General features: G+C 41.5%; 1 protein-coding gene across 1 annotated transcript; it reads right to left on the reverse strand.

Annotated features, from left to right (window-relative positions):
* Window positions 1-94: 94 nt before the first annotated feature.
* gpr142 (G protein-coupled receptor 142) lies at window positions 95-7,843 on the reverse strand. The gene is given in 4 exon segments (XM_014212558.3): window positions 95-4,742; window positions 4,744-5,406; window positions 5,724-5,881; window positions 7,692-7,843. Coding segments are annotated over 4 exon segments (1,122 nt in total). The 5' UTR covers window positions 7,837-7,843; the 3' UTR covers window positions 95-4,586.
* Between the last annotated feature and the right edge of the window lie 18,922 nt (window positions 7,844-26,765).

Genomic DNA, 26,765 nt, shown 5'->3' on the forward strand with positions numbered 1-26,765 from the left:
ACCACATTATATAACTGACTTGCTTAACCCTATAGTATAGCGTATTAAACAACCACTGTCCAATCACATTATATGACTGTACTGCTCAAAGAAGTTCACAGAGGTATTTGTTTATTTGGTCTTGTGCTCATGTATGATAATACATGATCACTGGTATGGTAATATGATGATTATAACATCTATGATAATAAATCAAACAACAGTATGTTGATTACTCATTCAACTGGTCACACACTTATGTGGACAACTACAAATACCTAGGTGTCTGGTTAGACTGTAAACTCTCCTTCCACTCACATTAAACATCTCCAAACCAAAATTAAATCTAGAATCAGCTTCCTATTTCGCAACAAAGCATCCTTCACTCATGCTGCCAAACATACCCTCGTAAAACTGACCATCCTACCGATCCTTGACTTCGGCGATGTCATTTACAAAATGGCCTCCAACACTCTACTCAACAAATTGGATGCAGTCTATTACAGTGCCATCCATTTTGTTAACAAAGCCCCATATACTACCCACCACTGCGACCTGTATGCTCTCGTTGGCTGGCCCCCGCTTCATATTCGTCGCCAAACTCACTGGCTCCAGGTCATCTACAAGTCTCTGCTAGGTAAAGCCCCACCTTATCTCAGCTCACTGGTCACCATAGCAGCACCCACCCGTAGCATGCGCTCCAGCAGGTATATCTCACTGGTCACCCCCAAAGCCAATTCTTCCTTTGGCCACCTCTCCTTCCAGTTCTCTGCTGCCAATGACTGGAACGAACTGCAAAAATCACTAAAGCTGGAGACTCTTACCTCCCTCACTAGCTTTAAGCACCAGCTGTCAGAGCAGCTCACAGATCTCTCCATCTGTAAATTAGCCCATCCAATCTACCTCATCCCCATACTGTATTTATTTATTTATCTTGCTCCTTTGCATCCCAGTATCTCTATTTGCACATACATCTTCTGCACATTCTTCCATTCCAGTGTTTAATTGCTATATTGTAATTACTTCACCACTATGGCCTATTTATTGCCTTACCTCTCTTATCCTACCTCATTTGCGCATGCTGTATATAGATTTTTCTACTGTATTATTGATTATATGTTTGTTTATTCCATGTGTAACTGTGTTGTTGTATGTGTCGAACTGCTTTGCTTTATCTTGGCCAGGTCGCAGTTGCAAATGAGAACTTGTTCTCAACTAGCCTACCTGGTTAAATAAAGGTGAAATAAAATAAAACACACATTATCTATTTACAAACACTAAACTGCAAGGAATGATCCAGTTGTAGTGGGAATGATGAGCATTTAGGCTGCCATCTGAAAGACTTAAGGTTATAACAATCATCATGGCAGATAGTCATTTTAGTGTGCTTTCACATGTACATGATTTAAAATCAGTGAAGGCTGCTGAGGGGAGGATGGCTCGTAATAATGTCCGCAACGGAGCGAATGGAATGGCATCAAACACATGGAAACCATTTGTTTGATACATTTGATACCATTTCACCTATTCTGCTACAGCCATTACCACAAGCCCATCCTCCCCAATTGAGGTGCCACCAGCTGTCTAAGGCACTGCATCACAGTGCTTGAAGTGTCCCTACAGACCTGGGTTCAATCCCAGGCTGTGTCATAACCTGCTGTGACAGAGAGTTCCATAGGGCGGCACACAATTGGCCCAGGGTCATCTGGGTCAGAGGAGGGGTTGGCCGGGGGGGGCTTTGCTTGGCTCTTTGCACTCCTTGTGGTGGGCTGGGCAACTGCAGGCTGACCTCACTTGTCAGTTGAATGGCGTCGCCAAACTCTGACACATTGGTGCAGCTTGCTTTCAGATTAAGCAGGCAGGTTTTAAGGAGCGTGATTTGGTGGGTCATGTTTTTCTTGACTTGACTTTTGCCTCTCCCAAGCTCGTTGGGGAGTTGCAGCGATGAGACAAGATCGCAATTGGATGTCACAAAAAAGTGTATTATATAGTAGTGACTAAATGATTTCACCCTGAAAAGGGATAACCGAGTGGTTATAAGATGAATGTACTAATGTGTGTGTGTGTAGGAAAAGTTGAAGCTTAATGATTTAGCAATGTAAGCAAGACATTCAAGGGAAAAGGGGAACTGTTACCAGACAGCAGACAACTTGTGACTACTGTGAAACTGATAACAGGAAGAAGGTCTCCTCACCCAGGGAGGGGAGAAACCGTTAGGCTTGCAGTAGATTATGTAGCATGTGCAGGACATGATAAGCAATGCATGTATTGGAGCAGCATTGACAATGTTAGAGAAGAGGAGGGGCATTTATATGACGAAATGAGTAATATAAATGGCTGTGTGCATTGTATGAATTTCAGACCTCTCGTAAATAAGCGTTCTGACCATTGTTAGCTGGGCCTCAGTCTGTTTCTTTCAACCGGAACCTTACACCTTCTGGTATACAAACTGAGTAGTTAAATTGAAGTTCGGTTTAGGAACATTGATAACCTAAATCACGTAACAAGTGGGCAATTAGCTTACTCCCAATTTCACTAAGACAAAATATATGCCATTTAGCAGTCGCTTTTATCCAAAACAACTTACAAGTGCATACATTTTACATATGGGTAGTTGCAGAAATTGAACCCTCTGGCATTAGAAGCACTGTGCTCTACCAACTGAGCTACAGAGGAACACAGGAGATGTAATCAACAAAAATGTGTCCTTCTTTCTTACTGCCTGTTCCTATTAGTGCAAACAAATTAACTATCTTATGTAGTTGAAACATCTTCTCAAACTAGTTATACAATGGCTATGAGGAGGACAGAAAAGTATGTCCTTATTGAAAAGCCTTTCACTGAGGACTTATTGATGAGCCAGAGGTGCGTGATTAAAATGGTTATTTCAAGATCAAAGTCTAAACATTGTTCATTAACTCTTGGGGCTAAATTAATTAATTGCATGAAAAATCAATACACCAACAGATTTCACTTGCCAACTGTTAATTCAGTCATTAGTTAGAACCATGTATAGAGAAGAGAACACTCAGCTCCAAACAAATACTGATGTCACAAAGTGCTTGTTGATCCCATTTACACATGATAATGCAAATTTGTCAGTAAGTGTAGATGTTTCAAGAGGACACCTTAGCCCTGTGCTATCTACAATAAAACACAGGTTCTCATGCCTTATTGATGAAATATCTCGTATTAAAAATTGTCATTTGAATTTGTCCTTATCGTCTTATTGCACAGGAGCAGATGGAAAATGTACTTTCTGTGTGCCGTCTGTCAGTCTGATGTGGGATTTGTTTAGCTAGCTGAGCTGAAGCCCACAGGGAGAGTGTGTTTGCAGAACAGGGTCTTCTTCCCCTGCTGCGGCTTTTAGGCACTTACAGCAAGCATTCATTTAAACCTCCATCCACTTGCGTTTTCATGAAAAATAACCACAGCTGTGGTTTGCTCCTCGCTCTCACTGTTGAAATGAAGTACTTAATGCTATTTGTTTGCTTGATTGGTTCAGTTGTGCTGCTCAGCAAGCCTGTCACACTGTCATTTGGGCAAATAGGCATGTGGAGTGTTCTCTCCATAGTAAAGAATAATGCACTATATGAAAATACAGTCTTACTATTACTTAACTTATGTTCTGTAAAGGAAGAGCATTTTGAATTTCCTTCTATTGTAAAGTGATTCACATAGAACTAAACTGTCCCCCTGTAGAGAACTGAGAGGAAATGATGAGGCTATGCTCAATGTGTAAATAGATAGATGAGCCATTCACTTTAAGTAGCATGCACATGATGAAAGCATCATCTCTTTTCACAGTGTCTCTTCTCTCTATGTGTTAACTAAAGCACCATGTTCATCTGCAGCCACCAAGACCATATAATGTCCATATGGCATTCCTTCTTTTTTTTACCAATATAAACAATAGCATGTTACATAATTACAACTAGCTTCCATATATGGAAAGTAACATAAAGTCAAGCCAAGCACTCGTAATATCACAAGCCAAATTTTCCCCCTAACAAAAAATAAATACTTTGTGCCATTATAATCTGATTCCCGCTGGACATAATAAATAACATGTTGAATCAGAAAACATTCTGCTTGTTTTGAGTCCAACAACAGTTCAGTAAAAGGCTGGAATGCACTCTGTGGTTCTCTGTGGTTCAGAGGTCATAAGTGCTTAGGGCGACCGTGGGATAGGGGGATGGATGGTGGGATGAGGGATAGAGAGATGAGGCAATAAGAGGATGGGTAAAGGAGGTTGATCTGGGGTCTCAGGGTGAAGGTCACATGGTTCGTGGGATGAGGGAATGGGGTGAGGGGAGGGTTTGGTCTCAATTAAGGGGTGTCTAACCTTCAAGGTCACTTGGTCCGTGGGATGGGGTGTTGGGGGGACAGTGGGATGGGGGGATGGAGCAGACGGATAGAGGGATGGAATAGGAGACGGATGGAAAAGGGTACAGGGTTTGTCTCAATTAGGGAGGTCCCATAGTTAAGGTCGAAGTCACATTGTTCATGGGCTGTAGGAATGGCATAATAGAGGGGATGGAGAGATGGGGTGGACGAAGGGGTTGGTCTCAATTAGGGGGGTCTCATCTCAGGATTAAGGATCAAGGTCAGGGCCACATGGTCTCGTTAGCTCTGCAGGGTGTTAGGGGGGTGCGGTTGGTAGTCTCGGTGTGAGCGTTTGTCCCGCTAGACAGCAAGGACGTAGAGGCTTTGGCGGGGGCCTGCTGGTTGGGGATTATCCTTCGGTGGTACAACGGACCCCCCCCTGAGCAACAGAACATCCCTCACGGCCGCTCTGAATGGCTTACTGACGAAACAGTAGAGGAAGAAGTTGACCGCAGTGTTGAGCATGGCCAGCATGTTAGACAGGTCATAGGCCAGGTGGACCCGCCAGTCCTTGTGGACCGAGGACACGTATAGATGATAGATGACCACTATAGTCCTGGGGGCCCAAAGGATGGCGAACGCGGAGGTAATGGCGAGCAGCATGGCGGTGCTCTTACCCAGGCGCCGCCGCGGGGCCAACCGGGCCCCGCTACCACCACGCTCGTCCTGGCACGGGACCTGTCTCTGCCGCGCCTGCAGCCGGTGAATGATCAGCAAGTTCAGAACCAGGAAGATGCTACACGGCAGGAAGTAGATTATCGTCACGTGTGTCCATATGAGGGCAGAGTCCAGGGAAGTGGGCGGGCGGGCGACGCGCCACATGTCAGACCACCAGAAGAACGGTATGCCTGACAACAGCGCCAGGAAAAAGACGACGGTGATGATCCGCCACGCTCGTGCCGGGTAGCTGATCTGGCGGTGGAGGAGCGGATGGCACAGCGCCACGTAGCGGTCCACGGTTAGGGGTACGGTGGCCCAGATGGAGGCGTGATTGGCAGCAAACTCTGCCATGCTAACCGAGCGCAGCAGGAGGGTGGGGACCTAGAATACAATTAAACACAAAAACTACATTTTATGTGAGAAGTCAGGACAAAGAGAAAGGAAATTCACATGAGCAGCAAAACGACAACATTGATCTACTGTACTTTAAACAACATGTAGGCAGGTCGATTAGAATTCAAACTTTCTCCCAAAACAGATCACTACACCTTTATCGTCCATTCATTACAACAAACAATAAAATGTTTGTTTTCTCAACCTAATTGGGCCCACTTTTCTTCAGTGCACTGTCAGGGATTTGAGCTGGCAATCCTTTAGCTATACGTCCACCTCCTTAACCACTGGATTACTGTACCTACTTCACGGTGGAACACAGCTGTTTCTAGCAGAAAGCCCACGAAGATAATGAAGAGCTGGGAGAGGATGTCAGAGCCGGTCAGAGCCAGCAGGTACACATGCATAGCCTTCTTAGTACGGGCTGCCAGCCGGGATAGAGCCACCGCAGTCAGTATGTTTACTGATAGATTGAAGGGGGAGGGAGTGGAGAGAGGCAGGGAGGGAGTGGGGAGGCAGAGAGATGGAGGAGGGAGAGAGGGGAAGCAGAGAGAGGGAGGGGGGATTGAGAGAGGGCAGGGTGGAGAAGGAGAGGGGGAAGAGGGAGAGAGGGGAGGGAGAGTGAGTAAGAGAGCGATAGAGAGAGAACATTTATTTCAACACCATTTGAAGTCCATTATACACTACATGACCAAAAGTATGTGGACACCTGCTTATCAAACATCTCCTTCCAAAATCATGGGCATTAATATAATTCATCCCGAAGGTGTTCGATGGGGTTGAGGTCAGGGCTCTGTGCAGGCCAGTCAAGTTCTTCCACACCGATTTTGACAAACCATTTCTGTGTGGACCGTGCTTGTGCACGACCACATTGTCATGCTGAAACAGGAAAGGGCCTCCAAACTGTTGCCACAAAGTTGGAAACACAGAATCGTCTCATGGTATGCTGAAGCATTAACATTTCCCTTCACTGAAACTAAGAGGCCTAAACCGAAACATGAAAAACAGCCCCTGTCCAATAGCGGCAAGCTTTACACCACTCCAGCCAACTCGCATTGCGCATGGTGATTTTAGCGTTGTGTGCGGCTGCTTGACCATGGAAACCCATTTCATGGAGCTCCCTACAAACAGTTCTTGTGCTGACGTTGCTTCCAGAGGCAGTTTGGAACTCGGTAGTGACTGTTGCAACCGAGGACTAACGATTTTTACGCACGATGCACTTCAGCACTCGATGGTCCAGTTCTGTGAGCTTGTGTGGCCTGTCACTTCACAGCTGAGCCAGTGCTGCTCCTAGACATTTCCACTTAAAAATAACAGCACTTACAGTTGACCGGGGCAGCTCTAGCAGAGCAGAAATTTGACAAACTGACTTGTTGGAAAGGTGGCATCCTATAACGGTGCCACGTTGAAAGTCACTGAGATCTTCAGTAAGGCCATTTTACTGCCAATGTTTGTCTATGGAGATTGCATGGCAGAGTGCCCGATATTATACACCTGTCAGCAATGGGTGTGGCTGAAATAGCAGAATCTACTAATTTCAAGGGGTGTCCACATACTTTATACATATAGTCTACTTGGCTCATGCAGTATTACCGGAAGATATTCTATGGAGGAGGGAGATATTTGTTCTCAGGAAGCAGATAGTATTTCCAAGAATCCTATTTTTATAGCCTGGCTGCCGTAACAGTGTCTGTGTATGTGTATGTGTATGTGTGTATGTGTGTTTGTGTGTATGTGTGTGTTTTTCCAGTAGTGTGACATACAGTAGCTGCATAGATTTCAGCTGTATTTATATGTAATCAGCTATCATTGTCTGGGTTTCTTTTTGGCGACTTTCAACAGCACGACAATCCCACTAAAAACAATTGGTGCACATTCTGTCTTCAGCCCTCTGCTCCAACCCACAGACCTCTCAGTCCCCACTGGGAGTAATTAGTTCACTGTGCCAAATGTCATCTGGAGGATTCCGAGCGAGGGAATGCAGGCGGCTGATCTCAGATGAGCCCTCTAGTCTCCTGCTTCCCCTCCCTCCCTACAACCCTCCCTGCCTATGTTGGATCAATAGCACATCACTGTGATCGGCACGTCTGCCGATGTTGTAGCCCCACAACAACACCGACAATGACAACACAGTTTACTTGAACTGAACACAATCCATTAATGTGACTGTTGTTTTGTCTTGTTGCTCAGGAACGTTGGCGTGTTCATTTTGGAGACTGAGACAGTGTGTGCGTGTGCCTGCATGTGTGTGTATACTGTATGCGTGCGTGTACCTGGTACTCCCACACAGAGGAGGGAGCTATAATAGATGACAGGGAAGAAGCCCAGGACACATGTAGACCTCTGCAGATCCTCGTCTCCTGGTTTCAGGCCCTGCTCTGAAGAGCTGGGCACTGTGATGTTGGGCCAATCAAACATGACCTAGGTCGTTCTCCTGGAAGAGAGAGGGAAAGATTTTAAGGGAGGGTGGTAAATGGGAAGAGAGGGAGGAAGGGAGATGGAGAGACAAAGAGATGGAGGGAGGGAGATATAACTATTACTATAAAATAACCATAAAACTATAACTATAAAATAACTATAAAATGACACTGAACAAAAATATAAATGCAACATGCAACAATTTCTACAATTTTACTGAGTTACAGTTCATATAAGGAAATCAATCGATTGAAATGAATTCATTAGGCCATAATCTATGGATTTCACATGACTGGGAATACAGATATGCATCTGCAAAGTTGCTGGATATTGGCGGGAACTGGAAAAAGCTGTCGTACACGTTGATCTAGAGCATTCCAAACATGCTCAATGGGTGGTGACATGTCTGATGAGTATGTAGGCCATGGAAGAACTGGGACATTTTCAGCTTCCAGGAATTGTGTACAGGTCCTAGTGACATGGGGCTGTGCATTCATGCTGAAATATGAGGTGAAGGGGGCGGATGAATGGCCTCAAGACAATAGGCCTCAGGATCTCATCATGATATCTCTATGCATTCCAATTGCCATCAATAAAATGCATTTGTGGTTGTTGTCTGTAGTTTATGACTGCCATACTATAGTCCCACCATGGGGCACTCTGTCCACAACGTTGACATCAGCTAACAGCTCGCCCACATGACACCATACACGCTGTCTGCCATCTTCCTGGTACAGTTGAAAACGGGATTCATCCGTGAAGATCACACTCAGTATACAGTACCAGTCAAAAGTTTGGACACACCTACTCATTCAAGGGTTTTTCTACATTGTAGAATAATAGTGTTGATGTCTTCACTATTATTCTACAATGTAGAAAATAGTAAAAATTAAGAAAAAACTTAAATGAGTAGGTGTTTCCAAACTTTTCACTGGTACTACATATATATATATATATATATATATATATATATATATATATATATATATATATACATACATACATACATACATACATACATACATACATACATACATACATACATATATATATATACACATATATAAACTCGTCAGACGTCATGATAAGTCATCAGAAGTGCGCATTGAATCTGAGGGCTGAGAGAACAGAGGGTGTGTTGTTAAGTGTTTGGAATGCAGCCATCAAATCAAATAAAATACAATTTGATTAGTCACATGCACCGAATACAACAGGTGTAGACCTTACAGTGAAATACTTACTTACGAGGCTCTAACCAACAATGCAGTTAAAAAAAAAATATATATATATTCCTAAGTGACCCCAAACCTTTCAACGGTAGTGTTTTATATATATATATATATATAAAACACTACCGTTCAAAGGTTTGGGGTTACTTAGGAATATATATATATAATTTTTTTATATATATATATATATATAGTAAAAAAAAAACTAAAAAAAAAACACTACCGTTCAAAGGTTTGGGGTCACTTAGGAATGTCCTTGTTTTTGAAAGAAAGGCACATTTTTGGTCCATTACAATAACAAAAAATTGATCAGAAATACAGTGTAGACATTGTTAATGTTGTAAATGACTATTGTAGCTGGAAATGGCTGATTTTGTATGGAATATCTACATAGGCTTACAGAGGCCCATTATCAGCAACCATCACTCCTGTGTTCCAATGGCACGTTGTGTTAGCTTATCCAAGTTTATAATTTTAAAAGGCTAATTGATCATTAGAAAACCCTTTTGCAATTATGTTAGCACAGCTGAAAACTGTTGTTCTGATTAAAGAAGCAAGAAAACGGTCCTTCTTTAGACTAGTTGAGTATCTGGAGCATCAGCATTTGTGGGTATGATTTCAGGCTCAAAATGTCCAGAAACAAAGACCTTTCTTCTGAAACTCGTCAGCCTATTCTTGTTCTGAGAAATTAAGGCTATTCCATGTGAGAAATTGCCAAGAAACTGAAGATCTCGTACAACGCTATGCACTACTCCCTTCACAGAACAGCGTAAACTGGCTCCAACCAGAATAGAAAGAGGAGTGGGAGGCCCCGGTGCATAACTGAGCAAGAGGACAAGTACATTAGAGTGTCTCGTTTGAGAAACCGATGTCTCACAAGTCCTCAACTGGCAGCTTCATTAAATTGTACCCGCAAAACAGCAGTCTCAATGTCAACAGTGAAGAGGCGACTCCGGGATGCTGGCCTTCTAGGCAGAGTTCCTCGGTCCAGTGTCTGTGTTTTTTCCCCCATCTTAATCTTTTCTTTTTATTGGCCAGTCTGAGATATGGCTTTTTCTTTGCAACTTTGCCTAGTAGGATAAAATTATGGTCAGATTTGCCTAATGGAGGGCAAGGGACAGCTTTGTATGCGTCTCTGTGTGTGGAGTAAAGGTGGTCCAGAGTTTTTTTCCCCCCGGGTTGCACATTTAACGTGCTGATAGAAATTTGCGAAGACGGATTTAAGATTCCCTGCATTAAAGTCCCTGGCTACCAGGAGCGCTGCCTCTGGGTGTCACGCCCTGACCATAGAGAGCCCTTGGTTCTCTTTGGTGTTGTTGGTCAGGGCGTGACTAGGGGGTGTTCTAGTTTTTTCTTTCTATGTTGGTGCTCTTGGTATGGTTCCCAAATCAGAGGCAGCTGATGTTCGTTGTCTCTAATTTGGGATCATACTTAAGGTCTCCATTGTTCCCACCTGGGTTGTGGGATATTGTTTTGTTGAGTGCTGATGTGCGCTCTGTTACTTCACGGTCGTTGTTTGTTTATTGTTTTGTTTAAGTTTCACTAATAAAAGTTGTGGAACTCGAATCACGCTGAGCCTTGGTCCGTCTATCCCAACAACCGTGACACTGGGTGAATGTTTTCCTGTTTGCTTATGGCAGAATACAGCTCATTCAGTGCAGTCTTAGTGCCAGCATCAGTCTGTGGTGGTATGTAGACAGCTACGGAAAATACAGATGAAAACTCTCTAGGTAGATCGTGTGGTCTACAGCTTATCATGAGATACTCTTCCTAAGACGTGCAAAACCTCGAGACTTCCTTAGATATCGTGCACCAGCTGTTATTTACAAAAATACATAGTCTGTTGCCCCTTGTCTTACCAGACACTGCTGTTCTATCCTGCCGGTACAGCAAACAACCAGCCAGCTGTATGTTGATAATGTCGTCGTTCAGCCATGACTCCGTGAAGCATAAGATATTACAGAAATCCAGGTGAAAGCTATGTTCCCTTATTGATGTCACCTGTTAAATCCACTCCAATCAGTGTGGATGAAGGAGAGGAGACAGGTTAAAGAAGGATTGTTAAGTCTTGAGACAAAGATTGTGTATGTCTGCTATTCAGAGGGTGAATGGGCAAGACAAAGGATTTAAGTGCCTTTGAACGGGGTATGGTAGTAGGTGCCAGGTGCACAGATTTGTGTCAAGAACTGCAAGTCTGCTAGGTTTTCCACACTCAACAGTTTCCCATGTGTATCAAGAATGGTCCACCAACGTTGGTGTAACTCAATATTAGGAAGGTGTCCTTAATGTTTTTAATGTGTACTCGACCAATACAATTTGATTTGTGATTGTGATGACCATGTAAAAGGCTCAGTGAACAGTGATTAAGGATGCTTTCCAGAGGGAAACTGTGTTAATGATGGTGAGTGAGGCCATGGAGTTTTGACCTCCCCCTCTATCTATCTATCTATCTATCTATCTATCTATCTATCTATCTATCTATCTATCTATCTATCTATCTATCTATCTATCTATCTATCTATCTATCTATCTATCTATCTATCTATCTATCTATCTATCTATCTATCTATCTATCTATCTATCTATCTATCTATCTATCTATCTATCTGTCTGTCTGTCTGTCTGTCTGTCTGTCTGTCTGTCTGTCTGTCTGTCTGTCTGTCTGTCTGTCTGTCTGTCTGTCTGTCTGTCTGTCTGTCTGTCTGTCTGTCTGTCTGTCTGTCTGTCTGTCTGTCTGTCTGTCTGTCTGTCTGTCTGTCTGTCTGTCTGTCTGTCTGTCTGTCTGTCTCAACTGTGTTAAGTGAGGTGAAAGTGGACCATGGAGTTGGTCAATTAGACTGATCTGAGCTCACAACAACAGATGGACAGGAATGACCCCATCAGTGGTGCTACGCTACGCTCCATGATGTCATAATTTCAATCTATATCTCTTTTCCTCTCTCTCTCTCTCACTCTCTCACACTGCCCTCCTCCTCCCATCTCTCCACACACACACACACAGCACACACACACACACACACACACACACACACACACACACACACACACACACCACACACACACACACACACACACACACACACACACACACACACACACACACACACACACACACACACACAGTTATATTTCAGTACAATATGTCATCAAAGCGGCTTTGCAGATCAGAGATGTGTGTTTAGCCATTTTAATGAGCCACACGGTCAGCATTTTGTTGTCTCCGATAATGTTGATACTGGAAATGTTATTGTGTCTAACACAAAAAAATCACTCTCAATTCTGCCAATTAAGCCACATGATAGAAATTCTTTAAAATGGATGTAAGACTTTGACCATTTATGCTGTGCTTTAGAGAAAGGTCTAATTTCCCTTGTCTTTGGCACTACTAGATAACATGACTTTACATTTACATTACGTGTAAAACACAGGCAGGTAATTGTTCCTGTAAGCCTGATGGTGCCATCTTTGGAACAAATCTATCTGTTTTAACAGTATTCCACTTCTTATCCATTTCCAGCCCTTGTAATCTACCAGTGAAATGTTGTAATGAATCCTTTATTATAATGTCCGCTTACTCCGCCGTGCTCCGCTCCGCCAGTCTTTGCACGGAGTCAGCAGCGACCCGATCGAGGGCCATAAATTAAGTTCCAGCTTGCCACTGTCTCTACCTCTCTCCAGAGGTGTGCCCTGAGTACTTGAATTCCTGTCTGTCGTTAGTCTGAAATATCTTTACTCATTATAAACGGTCTCTCTCACAGCCTGCACCGTTTATGTTATGTAAGTGCCACAAGCACACTTGAGACAGAATGTCCAGGTGTTTGTCCCAAATGTAACCCTATTCCCCTACACACTAAAAACAAATGGTTCTACATAGTGCCAAATATAGGTTCTTTGGCTCGTAACCATAGCGGATCCCTTTTTGGTGCTATGTAGCAGGGGTTCCGAAACGTTTTCACCCAGGGCCCCTTTCCAGCATTGGGGGACATCCTGTGCCCCTCCCCCTTGCATGTGCGTGCTACGTCTATTTCTATGGGCACAAGCAGTGTTCATGACATAAACTGTTCACACCCCTCTTGTTGGCGGAGAGAAAATGTTGCAGTTTTAAAGCAAATGTTCTTGCCATTTCTAATGTGTATTCATGTGCTATTTGAGTGACTTGAACATTACTATAAAATCTATGGGCAAAACATTCGAGCTAAAAAATGTTAGCTGACATGGGCTAGTTGATCTAGACATTTGTGGCAAGACATAAATAGACTGACATGACAAGAGGAAAGTTGATGATGCACTACCCAATTTCGAAATTGTGCATTTCAAGTTGAAAGCCAAACTGAGTTCCTTAGGGGGGCACAGGGGGGACCCATGCATTCCCCTTGCCGATCACTACAGTATATATAGCAGTTTGGGAACCACAGCTATATATACAGTGGTTCCTCCTTTTAAAGTTGCGTCATACTGCAACACACCTTGCGGGCTGCTGCAGCATTCTGTGGCACGTTATCTATTTGTCAGCCATTTTTTCTCTTAATGCAAGTTATTGCTAGTTTGACCACCAGAGGGCATCTTTGAGAAGCATTTGATGTTGATGAAGAAATGCTGTTTTGAGATGGAAATGTAACACTTTAGAGTACTTAAGCATCGAATACATTGCAAGTTGAGCTATTTTCACAACAGTAGCTGGGCTATAAAAAGTCTATTGTCCTGCTAATAGTAAACATTTGCATGATGGGCTACATTCTTTATTGTAACCATAATGTCACACATAATTTGTATCTACCTTTCCAATTACTTTTAGAGTTTGGGATTTACAAATGTGCTCTTTCATTATTAGTTACATTGTTTTAGTTCGAACGTGCAGACTTTTTTTCTTTAGATTATTGTTTTATGTAGGATGCTACATTTCTGACCAGTTGCAATTGTAAGTAGGCCTAATAAAAAAAATCCTACTTCTATTAGGCTGTTAAAACGTTCGGATGAAATACGTGCCCATATTAAACTGCCTCCTACTCAAACTCAGAAGCTAGGATATGCATATTATTAGTAGATTTGGATAGAAAACAGTCTGAAGTTTCTAAAACTGTTTGAATGATGTCTGTGAGTATAACAGAACTCATATGGCAGGCCAAAACCTGACAAGATTCCATACAGGAAGTGCCCGACAATTTGTCTAATCTCTATCGAAAATACAGCATCTGTGCGTAATGTGACACTTTCTAAGGCTTCCATTGGCTCTCTAAAGCCGCCAGAAAGTGGAATGGGGTGTCTTCTGTCTCAGGGCAAAGTACAGCAGCAGAGTTTGTAAGTGGTCAGCCTGGGGACAGTGAGACTGAGATGCGCGTTCACGAGACTTCTCAATTTTTTTCTTTCAGCCTTTGAATGAATACAATGTTGCCCGGTTGGAATATTATCACTATTTTACGCGAAAAATAGCATAAAAATAGATTTTAAACAGCGTTTGACATGCTTCTAAGTACGGTAATGGAATATTTTGATTTTTTTTGTCACGAAATGCGCTTGCGCATTACCTTTCGGATAGTGACCTGAACGCACGAACAAAACGGAGGTATTTGGATATAACTCTGGATTATTTGGAACCAAAACAACATTTGTTGTTGAAGTAGAAGTCCTGGGAGTGCATTCTGACGAAGAACAGCAAAGGTAATCAATTTTTTCTAATAGTAATTCTGAGTTTAGTGAGCCCCAAACTTGGTGGGTGTCAAATTAGCTAGCCTGTGATGGCCGAGCTATGTACTCAGAATATTGCAAAATGCGCTTTCGCCAAAAAGCTATTTTAAAATCTGACATAGCGTTTGCATAAAGGAGTTCTGTATCTATAATTCTTAAAATAATTGTTATGTATTTTGTCAACGTTTATCATGAGTAATTTAGTAAATTCACCGCAAGTTAGCGGTAGGTATGCTAGTTCTGAACATCACATGCTAATGTAAAAGGCTGGTTTTTGATATAAATATGAACTTGATTGAACAAAACATGCATGTATTGTATAACATAATGTCCTAGGAGTGTCATCTGATGAAGATCATCAAAGGTTAGTGCTGCATTTAGCTGTGGTTTTGGTTTTTGTGACATATATGCTTGCTTTGAAAATGGCTGTGTGATTATTTTTGGCAGGGTACTCTCCTGACATAATCTAATGTTTTGCTTTCGCTGTAAAGCCTTTTTGAAATCGGACAATTGTCACGTCCTGGCCAGTATAAGGGTTAATTGTCATTTTAGTTTGGTCAGGACGTGGCAGAGGGTATTTGTTTTATGTGGTTCAGGGTGGTGTGTTAGTTAGGAGGGCGTTTGATTTATTATTTCCGGGTTTTGAGTTATGGTCTATGTTGATGTATTTCTATGTGTAGTCTGGTTGATCTATTTCTATGTTGAGTTAATTGGGGTGGACTTCCAATTGAAGGCAGCTGTGTGGTGTTGCCTTTGATTGGAAGTCCTATATTAGTTGGGTGTGTTTGTCTGTGTATTTGTGGGAGATTGTTTCTTGTTTAGCGTGAGTGAGCCTAACAGGACTGTCTGTAAATCGTGAGTTCATTTTGTTCTTTTTGTATGTTCGTTTTTGAGTTTATTAAATGTTCAAAATGAACTATCACAACTCTGCTGCATATTGGTCCTCATTTTCCGACGATGATTTCGCCATATCGTCTGACGACGAAGAAATCCCTGACAACAACGTGGTTAGATCACGAGAGTCTTGTTTTTAAAATGGTGTAAAATAGTCATATGTTTGAGAAATTGAAGTTATAGCATTTTGGGGGGATTTGTATTTCGCGCCACGCGATTCCACTGGCTGTTGACTAGGGTGGGTCGCAAACGTCCCACCTAGCCCATAGAAGTTAAATCATCTGGCAACAACTATGGTGGACATTTCTGCATTCAGAATGCGAATTGCATGCTCTCTCAAAACTTGACATATGTGGCATTGTGTTGTGTGACAAAACTACATGTTTTACAGTGACTTTTTATTGTCCCCAGCGTCATGTACATGTGTAACGATCATGCTGTTTAATCAGCTTCTTGATATGCCATACCTGTCAGGTGGATGGATTATCTTGGCAATGAGAAATGCTCACTAACAGGGATGTAAACAAATTTCTGCACGAAATTTGAGAGAAATAATAGCTTTTTGTTTGTATGGAAAATTTCGGTGATCTTTTATTTCAGCTCATGAAACATGGGACCAACACTTTAAATGTTCCGTTTATATTTTTGTTCAGCATAGAACCCTTTTTTAAAGATTCTATAAAGAACCATGCTCACAAGGTTCTACATGGAACCTGTATGATGCTATAAAGAACCCTTTCCTAAGCTTCAAAAATAACTATTAAAAAAAGGTTCTACTGTATATAGCACCAAAAAGAGTTCCGCTATAGTTACAACCCTTTTTGGTGCTGTATGCAACCATTTTTAATGGTTCCTTATAGAACCTTCATGGATAATATATCAATCTCAAAGGTTCTACAAGGAACCATATGAAGAACCATGTAGGGTAATTTTTTTCCAGTTAGACATATTGTATTGTCAAAATTCTATAGGTGTTATTATTGACAAGTTGAATCAAGTGAGCTACCTCTGGAACAGCTGAGGAGAAATGTAAAACTGATGTAGACAACAGTTCTCAAGAGACACAAGGCCATACCATCACTGGTGTCATGACGTTGCCCTCTTTGGGTTTTCTATGCACCATCCCCCTACCCCTACCTCCCCCTACCCAGGCTCTGTGAGAGCGGTCGTAAATTCCTAAGAAAATGTCTCGCCTCATGGCCACAGTATAAAGAGAGAGTGGGTTTCATAGAAAGAACCCAGGAATTCTTCCACCTCACAGGACTGGAGAACCGAACGACATTTATGTTCTGGAGAAGGTATAAAAGATCCGTGAAGAATCCAGCTATGAACTGGTCCGTTTGGTACAATTTTGTGAAGCTCATGAGAGACAATACGGCCACATTACCATGGCGCTGTTTATATAATAGCCTCAGTTGTGAGACTTACATCTAATGGTTGTATAAAATGAATGAATAAGGATAAAGCTATTTGGAATATGTTGGGATGCTTGTAAGATGTTAATGTGAGAGAATTGTATTTCTGTTTAAAGTTTCACCAAGCCATCGGCACGCCCCCATGAACAGATGGGACCTGGCGTCATGAGACAGCCTTTTTCTGCTATTCCGAAGAAACCCTGGGTGGGGGTTATATATCACCAGACCGAGCTGACCTCCATTACGAGATGGCGGAAGGTTTGACCATGCATTCCTCGTTCTGAACTTTAACCATACCACGTGGTTAAACTCTTAGACTATCGATATCGACAGAATAATAACAAGTCTTTGATATTAATTACTAGTCTGCAGCTAGGAATTCGGTATCATTGAACGCGAAGACCGACGAAACATCTGTCCTATAAAGACATTAATGAATGTCACTTTGAAATATCCATTCTAACCGAGAGAGTACACAAACTCTCCAACAAAACGAACATTTCAACAAAGATCCCGACGACACACTGGGCGTAAATATATATATTGATTGCAATTGTTCCCGAATGAGTGAGCGTTCCTGTGCAAAGGCTAAGCATATCAATTGTTATAATTATCAACCCTTTGTCTAAGAAGCCGCCATGCCGGTTTAGCCCACTAGGGCACATTCACCTATCATTTCCTTGTAACCATAGCTACTGTTTGTTATGCATTTCTGTGAATTACTTAGTTAGTAAATAAATGATTTTAAGACAATTGATGTATGGATGACTCATAGTGAAAACTGGGTTCGTGCAGATAACCAACAATTTACGACGTTTGGAATGAGACTGACGAGGTAAACGAATACGTCATTAATCAGAAGACTCATAGATCAGATATTATGATATCTGAAAGTTATATTAGGAAAATTATAACTTTGTAATCTGAATATTTTCCTTGGTGCCCCGACTTCCTAGTTAATTACCGTTACACGATTAATCAGTTTAATCGCGTAATATTAATTACAGAGAGTTATTTGATAAACATGTCTTCAGTTTAATGATGCCAAAGACACGACATATTTGGAGCCCCCGTGCGAGGAATCTAAGATAGAATTGGACTTTGCTGTGGAATTCTATATATCAATTGTTCAAACAGGATTGTACAAACAGGCTGCTACCTATACAAATTAGTTGTGTGTGTATTCCCATCGGAACAAGCTATTTTGAAGTGTGTATCCGGTCGTATGTCGATAGCAATGAGGGATAAATTCCAGATTTAGTCCGTTAGGCCAAACGGTACTATTTCTGTCGGTCAATATTAACTTCTAGAGCAAGGGCATAGAGCCAGTAAGGTTAGAAATTATCAGATATCTGTTCAGTGACTGAGCCAGACTAGTCTGTTCGCCTACCGCATAGAGCCAGTGTGGGCACCATCAGGCGTATCTGCATTTATGTACCGTGTCGCTCCGGTCAACATAAACGCTAGCAAAGTATGCCGAATGGGTTAATGTGAGACGTCACTAGTAAACCCACCCTTTCCATTGTGAGAGGACCCTATTTTTGTGCTTGGAAGTGAGATTTCTGAACAAAGTAGGACTAGCTTGCACTTGATGCTAAGCTAAACAAAGGGGAAATTATTTCCTCTTCCTGTGCCCCGTTTAAATTCCTCCACCTGGCGCGACGGAAGTCCCGCCCTTTGTACTTCCGTTTGATTTCAGCATTCTGCATCACTGGTGGTGAAGAATCGCCAGTACATCTCTCTCTCATTGAAATATTTTATAGTGTGGATATTATTCACTATATTTAAGACTACTACTTCCTTATTACAAGAGGCAGCTGTGAGTGTTTAGATTCCTGGAAGGACATTCTTTTTTTTAGCAAGATGCTCTTTATTACAGTAGTCAGCATACATAGTCAACGATAAGACTATAAGCCTGAGACATTCTGTACCAAGTCATTGTCTACTTACTATAAGGTTAGTAGTCAATGTACAGCAAGACTATAAGCCTGAGACATTCTGTACCAAGTCATTGTCTACTTACTATAAGGTTAGTAGTCAATGTACAGCAAGACTATAACCCTGAGACATTCTGTACCAAGTCATTGTCTACTTACTATAAGGTCAATGTACAGCCTGAGAAATTGAACATTGGGACAGTCCTTCTTGTGCTAGGTCAATGTCATGGTCCTCCAACTGTGTGGTTTCCCCCAGTGGATTCAGGATCCTTGGCAGAAATTATGTGTCCCAGAAAGGCTACACAAGCTGAGGGTGAGTGTGACGTTCGTCAAAAGGAGTAGACCAAGGTGCAGCGTGGAAAGTGCTCATATTTATATTTATTGTAACTCAGAACACTCAAACAAAATAACAAACAAAGAAAAAACGAACGTCACATTCTGCAGGCTTACTGAGCTGACAAAAACAAGATCCCACACAGAAGGAGGGAAAAAGGGCTGCCTAAGTATGATTCCCAATCAGAGACAACGATAGACAGCTGCCTCTGATTGGAAACCATACTAGGCCAATCAAAGAAAAAACAACAACATAGAAATATGACACATAGAATGCCCACCCCATGTCACACCCTGACCTAACCAAACAGAGAAAAACGGCTCTCTCAGGTCAGGGCGTGACAGTGAGATTGTACTGTGGATTCCTGGCTCGCTGCTCTGTCTCCACTGAGAATGACTGTCTCCACCCTAATTGGTGTTAGAGCAACTACACCATACTGCTCTTCAGCAGCAGTCTGTAAAGCCTACACCACCATTAAGGTCTTGCTACCCAGGGGAAATATAGTCCGATTGTATAGATCTGATATACTCATAGACAATCTCCGTTCCCACCAGGCTGGTTTGCCAGCAAAGCATCAGCCTGAGCCGAGACAAAGGTCTCTGTGGAAATCTATGTGCAAATGAGGAAAACGCCTCATTCAAGACAACCAAATTAGTAGCCACTAGTCAACCCATGCAGGTTCTCATATGCAAATACCTGTAGTGTATGGGACTGTATTCAGGCACTATTATAATAAAGGTAAGGGCTGCCCTGGGGTTCAGGTCCATCCAGATGAGCAGTTGGGGAGTGGAGCGCCTGTGAGTGGAGCAGAGGTAGCCTGGTCCCAGTGACCCATGCCATTGATGACCATATAGGAGTTGGCAAGACAACACAGAGCAAATTCTCCAGTGTCTATATGGTTCCACACTTTTGAGTGTTAAATTAACACTGTGCTTAATGCAGACGCTGTTCCACTTAGTCAGTTATGGAATTAACACTTCCAGTTTTATGAATAACACCTTACATAGTATTTTTAACACTAGAAAGGGTATATAGTTTACACCAATTGTGTTATGCAATAACACTCCATATAGTATTTTTTTAACCATGACACCAAAAGGTACATATCTCTTGACAAGGTCACTCAGTGTTGGGTTAAAGACGATAAAATAAAAGTATTAATTGCCACATGCCCCTATGTAAGTATTTACAAACACTTCAGAACTGGTAGCAGGCACACTCAAACTTAAATTAATATAAGGATAGATCACTTAAACTGGTACAACACTTCCACTCACAGGGTGCCAAAAATAACATATTGAAAGCCACGCCCCCAACAAGCCAGGCCTCCAATACAGTGACAACCCATCATTCAGGGCAGGTGGGGCAGAGCCTGTTTTGCACGTCATTTCGGCATTAATAAGTGTGACATATCAGTTTGCAAACATTGTAAAAAATATATATATCATTGAGTTAATAAAGCTGCATACAAACATGGTCTCTTTCTTGTTTTCTTGAGTAAGGCAGCTCCAAAATGCAGATGTTTCAGCCTAGCTCAGTGTTTTCTGTGGTGGTGGGGCAAGCCAGCAGAAAATATGGAACGTTGCGCCGTGATTGGCTCAGTGTTCTGTCACTCATGCGGACATTACATCACCGCCAAGTCCAAGGGTAGAGCTAGAAAATTCTAGCCCCTTGGGTGCTGCCATAGAGTTACATTAGAAGTGCCCATCCAAAAAGGCTCAAGGTCATTGGGCACAGATAAAATGACGTCAAATCACATTATATGTACAGTAGATAGCAGTCATCATCATGAATCAAGTTGACAATCTACTGGCAAATACTTTTTAATCCTTGTCATATGAAGAGAAATAATGAAGCGAAATTATAGATAAAACATAATGGTGCTCATTGGCCATTGGACCTAAACATTACACAACAAGTTGGAAATCACAAATTCAACAATGAGTGGTTTGGAAGGAATCAGTGACAGTGGCTAACTGCAAGCATTGCGAAGCAGTCACTAGCCTGCTATTCTGTGGAGTGGCTGTGTGGTCCCAAATCTGGGATTAAGGGGCTCTTTTCCAGGTCTAAAATTATAAACGTTCAACATTGGCCATGCTGTCAATGAAGCATGATTTGTGCCAAGCTCAAAACAACTTAACTTGGAACTGTGGAAACTTGACATCAGTGAGTTCAAGACAACTGGGAAGTCGGGAATAAACGAGCTCTGACTGGCAAAATACATTTTGAACGGTCATCTAACTTGGAATTGTAAATCCGGCCTCTTTCTAGAGCTACGACCTGAATATCAATGACGTCATCATGATTCGACCTTGTTTTTTTCCGAGTTCCCAGTTGTTTTGAAAGCACCATAAATCCAGAGAATGTCAGACTTTGACGACAAAATTTGCCCATGAAAGACTGCCGTGACAACTTCTTGTTCAATAATGTATTGTTTGCTGCTGCATAAATGGTGTAATATGCCAGGGAGATATGTATACTGTAGCTAAGAAAGTAATACTAAGTGTATGTTGTGTAGTAAGATGTTCGTAGCCCATGTGCCTCACCCTAACAATTTGGTCTATTTACCCATTTTAATTTCGCCTACTGTTCTGACTTGGTGGTGCACATGTAGCCTATAACTTGTTTTAGAGAAATGTAATCATCGAATATTGTAAGAGCTTTCATTGTCTGCTTATAAGCCCCCTTTATTTATCCTACGGTTCTGACTTGGTGTACAGAGAGAACATTGTAAGAATGGCCCATGTTCAGAATTCTGTCGCTGTACATTTCAAAAGTGCTAAACAAATATTTATATTGACTATGTCCATCCTAGCTCGCTCATTCATGTCAAAATTACAGATTGCTTCTTATCCGCTTGTCGTCTCCTTATGCCATAGTGTAACGTCCGTCGTTAGGAATGGACCAAGGCGCAGCGGGAATGTGGATACTCATGTTTATTGATGAGAAACAAGTAAAGCATCCACATGAAAACCAACAAAAACAATACTCACGACGGCAACAGTGTGACAGGCTAAACAACCAGTGATCACAAACAACTACCCACAATCCCAAAGAAAAACACATCCTTCTATATAGGACTCCCAATCAAAGGCAACTCAACACACCTGCCTTCAATTGGGAGTCCCATCCCCAACACAAACCCTTAACATACAAACAACCTGCCACATCCTGACCACAACTGATACAATACCTCCCTCTGCTGGTCAGGACGTGACACATAGTTTGTACATCTCAATTGTCAGTAGAAACCACATTTGTTTAAGCAAGTCAACCATATCAGCTATGTTTTTTTAAAAGGCAGTAAATGAGGCTGAATGAACTGTTTCGCTGCCAGACAAGGCTCCGCTGATAGCCAGGTTTAGCAGTTGTAAGATGTTGGGACTGCTGTTGGGACAGCTTTTTAACCTCTCTAGGCTAGGCGGGACGAATTCGTCCCACCTACGTAACAGCCACTGCCAGCCTGTGGCGCGATTTTCAAAACCTTAAAAATCCTATTACTTCAATTTCTCAAACATATGACTATTTTACAGCCATTTAAAGACAAGACTCTCGTTAATCTAACCACACTGTCCGATTTCAAAAAGGCTTTACAACGAAAGCAAAACATTAGATTATGTCAGCAGAGTACCAAGCCAGAAATAATCAGACACCCATTTTTCAAGCCAGCATATAATGTCACCAAAACCCAGAAGACAGCTAAATGCAGCACTCACCTTTGATGATCTTCATCAGATGACAACCCTAGGACATTATGTTATACAATACATGCATGTTTTGTTCAATCAAGTTCATATTTATATCAAAAACCAGCTTTTTACATTAGCATGTGACGTTCAGAACTAGCATACCCCCCGCAAACTTCCGGGGAATTCGCTAAGAATTTACATAATTACTCACGATAAACGTTCACAAAAAGCATAACAATTATTTTAAGAATTATAGATACAGACCTCCTCTATGCACTCGATATGTCCGATTTTAAAATAGCTTTTTGGTGAAAGCACATTTTGCAATATTCTAAGTACATAGCCCAGGCATCACGGGCTCGCTATTTAGACACCCGGCAAGTTTAGCACTCACCATAATCATATTTACTATTATAAAAGTTTGATTACCTTTTGTTGTCTTCGTCAGAATGCACACCCAGGACTGCTACTTCAATAACAAATGTTGGTTTGGTCCAAAATAATCCATCGTTATATCCGAATAGCGGCGTTTTGTTCGTGCGTTCCAGACACTATCCGAAATAGTAAAGAAGTGTCGCGCGCATGGCGCAATTCGTGACAATAAAATTCTAAGTATTCCATTACCGTACTTCGAAGCATGTCAACCGCTGTTTAAAATCAATTTTTACGACATTTTTCTCGTAGAAAAGCGATAATATTCCGACAGGGAATCTCCTTTTCGGCAAACAGAGGAAAAAATCCCAAAGGCGGGGGCGGTCGGGGTCACGCGCATAAGCCAGTGTCCCTTGATCGGCCACTTGAGAAAGGCGATAATGTGTTTCAGCCTGGGGCTGGAATGACGACATTCTGTTTTTTCCCGGGCTCTGAGCGCCTATGGACGACGTGGGAAGTGTCACGTTAGAGCAGAGATCCTTAGTAAATGATAGAGATGGAAAAGAAGTTCAAGAAATGGTCAGACAGGCCACTTCCTGTAAAGGAATCTCTCAGGTTTTGACCTGCCATTTGAGTTCTGTTATACTCACAGACACCATTCAAACAGTTTTAGAAAATTTAGGGTGTTTTCTATCCATATGTAATAAGTATATGCATATTCTAGTTACTGGGTAGGAGTGGTAACCAGATTAAATCGGGTATGTTTTTTTATCCAGCCGTGTCAATACTGCCCCCTATCCTAAACAGGATATAGGCCATTTGTGGGCACTGTTTGTCACCGTTACAGTGCAATTCATATATTCTTTAGTGTTGTGTTGTGGCTTTGCTGGCATGCATTTTTATGCCCCACAAAGATTTACATGTTGTATCGCCACTGCTCCAATATAATTTCCCAGTGCCTTTTCGAGTGACCACCCATGACTGTATTTGTTAGTGACAGAGATATGTTTGTTGAATTTCTTCATGTTCAGTCCTGTGAACTTCACCAAAAGAGATCCTACTGTGTAGGTGAATGTTATCATTAAAATTAAATGTTATGACAATACATATATCATAAGTCCTTTCTTTGATTGCCAAGTTTTACCTTAACACAGTGGTGTTAGGAACCTTTGGTTTACGGGCCACATCAGGCCTGAAAGTTACAGTATGCTGTCTTGCAAAGTGATTCTTATTGAATCCAGGTAGATCCAACAGTGGACTTTTTATCACTCACAACCTGCATTCAGAAGAACTAGCTTGCTCTGTAATACAGAATGAGTACTACTTGGATTTCAATTAATTATTTTTTTACATTCATTTATTAAAAATTAATATTGAAAATAAATATGTTGATTTCGCAAATGTAAAAATATATTGTTGAACATAATATATTATACGGGCATATCGGAGTTGTGATCCAATTTATAGGCATTACCAACAGAGTGAATGTGAAAATGCATTCAAAAGGGTCGCCCTCTGCTGATGATTTGGAGGATGTGCAAAGATACAAGTAAAAGGAGGGTTGTGAATGGTAACATTGGCTAGGTTTCCATCCAATTGGCGACAGATTTTCATGCGAATATTCTCAAATCTGCATGAAGAAAATATGTGCATTTTCACACCAGTGGTGTTTCACCAGACGGAGTTGTTGCGGATAAAAATCAGTGTGTGATGACATAGTGCACACAAAAACAAATGTTTCACTTAAGTTTTTATATACTGAATAAAAATCTAAAGTTCAATGTGTTTCCATCGCATTTTTAATTCTACCGATAGTTTTGTTAGAGGCTTTAAATAGCAAATGTGCCTACTCTGGTCTTGGCACGTGTGCTCTAGCCAACAGCTCGCAGATACAGTACAGGTAGGCTAGTCTACATTATGAGATTATTATGGATAAGAATATTTGTATTTGTCAAACGGCAGTCAAGCATCGATCATCATGTCATAATACCTTTTATTGGAAAGGAGCATCAAGATCACTGTGCACTCTCACCCTTTGAAGTTTGTCATAAATTATTTGATCTATTGCCTAATAAACTGCATGGTTTCCTGAGTCGTAGTGGGAGGACCACACATCATATCATTGCGTAACTCCAAGTTAACTTTTATATGATTTGCGCATAAAGAATATTCCACCACCATTTCTCGCATAATTAATTTTACCAGCACAAATGCAGGAATGCCGACATGCAGGAACACCCTTGAATTGCAGGCTGCAGTTGCACACTGTTGGTTGGAATGGTTTGTTTCAGTATCTTTGTTTGTGCATGTACTGTACATTGATTGATTGATTAATCTTGTGCCACTCAAACATAAATAAACATACATTTTTCTAAACTAATCCAATCAGTCAGTTAAAAAATTTTACACCCCGGTACTGAAATGTTTGTTCGAGTTTAATTGCCTTAGGTAATTATAATTCACAAAACATATGTAATAACTCCATTATGTTGCAATTATAAAGCAATTGCCAAAGTCCTATGTAACAACAATGTTTCTATTGTAATAATCACAAAGTTACGGTAACACTTGATATCAAGTTCTTATATATGTGTAGTATTACCTTATGTCTCACTTATTAAGAAAAAAAGGGGTATTCAAAATACTTTCAAATATTATTTGTTTTTCTGAAACCCGTATTTGAATAGCAAAGAAAATAGTTGCCTTTTAGTTGAAACTCTTTATAAACTATATTCGACTACCTTGAGAATTTGAAAAGTTGGTATTTTCAAATAAACTACAATATATAACTATTTTTGGCCCAGGTCTGCTCAACATTGGTTATTACCACCAACACTGGGGTTCCTTTACACCATTGAGTGGTAATTTCATTCTTAGAGAGTTAATTTAACTCCTGCATCAACAATAGAAATATTACACTGAAAAATCAACACTAGGTAACATTGGCCGATTTGCTGTGCATGAACAGTCCTGAGACAAGGCTAGATCTGAGCGGGGTTTGGTATCTTGTGTCCATCGCTAAGCTGAAATAACCTCTATCTTTAGATTAGCCCCTCTGCTCCACTCAGTCTTCTCAATTATTCATGCAAAGGGACAGTTTCAGTTCACCTGCTGGGCGCTCATCTCGCGGCCTGGGACTGGGAGATAGAGATAGCTAGGGCAGGGCTCAAGGACAGGACGCCGGCTGGTGCGGTCAACATAGTGATATTGTGCATTTCGGTGATATCACCATTTCAGATGAAGATCAGAGAAAGGAAAGGAGAATAATATATTTCACCTTTTGAGAGGAAAGTGTGGGTGAGAGTTCAGGTTTCATTTTGGCAGCTAAGGCTGCTGCGTACAGTACAGTACAGTGCTGGTTGTGACAGGAGGAC

This window comes from Salmo salar, chromosome 01, assembly GCF_965601325.2.
Source record: "Salmo salar chromosome 01, fSalSal1, whole genome shotgun sequence".
Taxonomy (NCBI): Eukaryota; Metazoa; Chordata; class Actinopteri; order Salmoniformes; family Salmonidae; genus Salmo; species Salmo salar.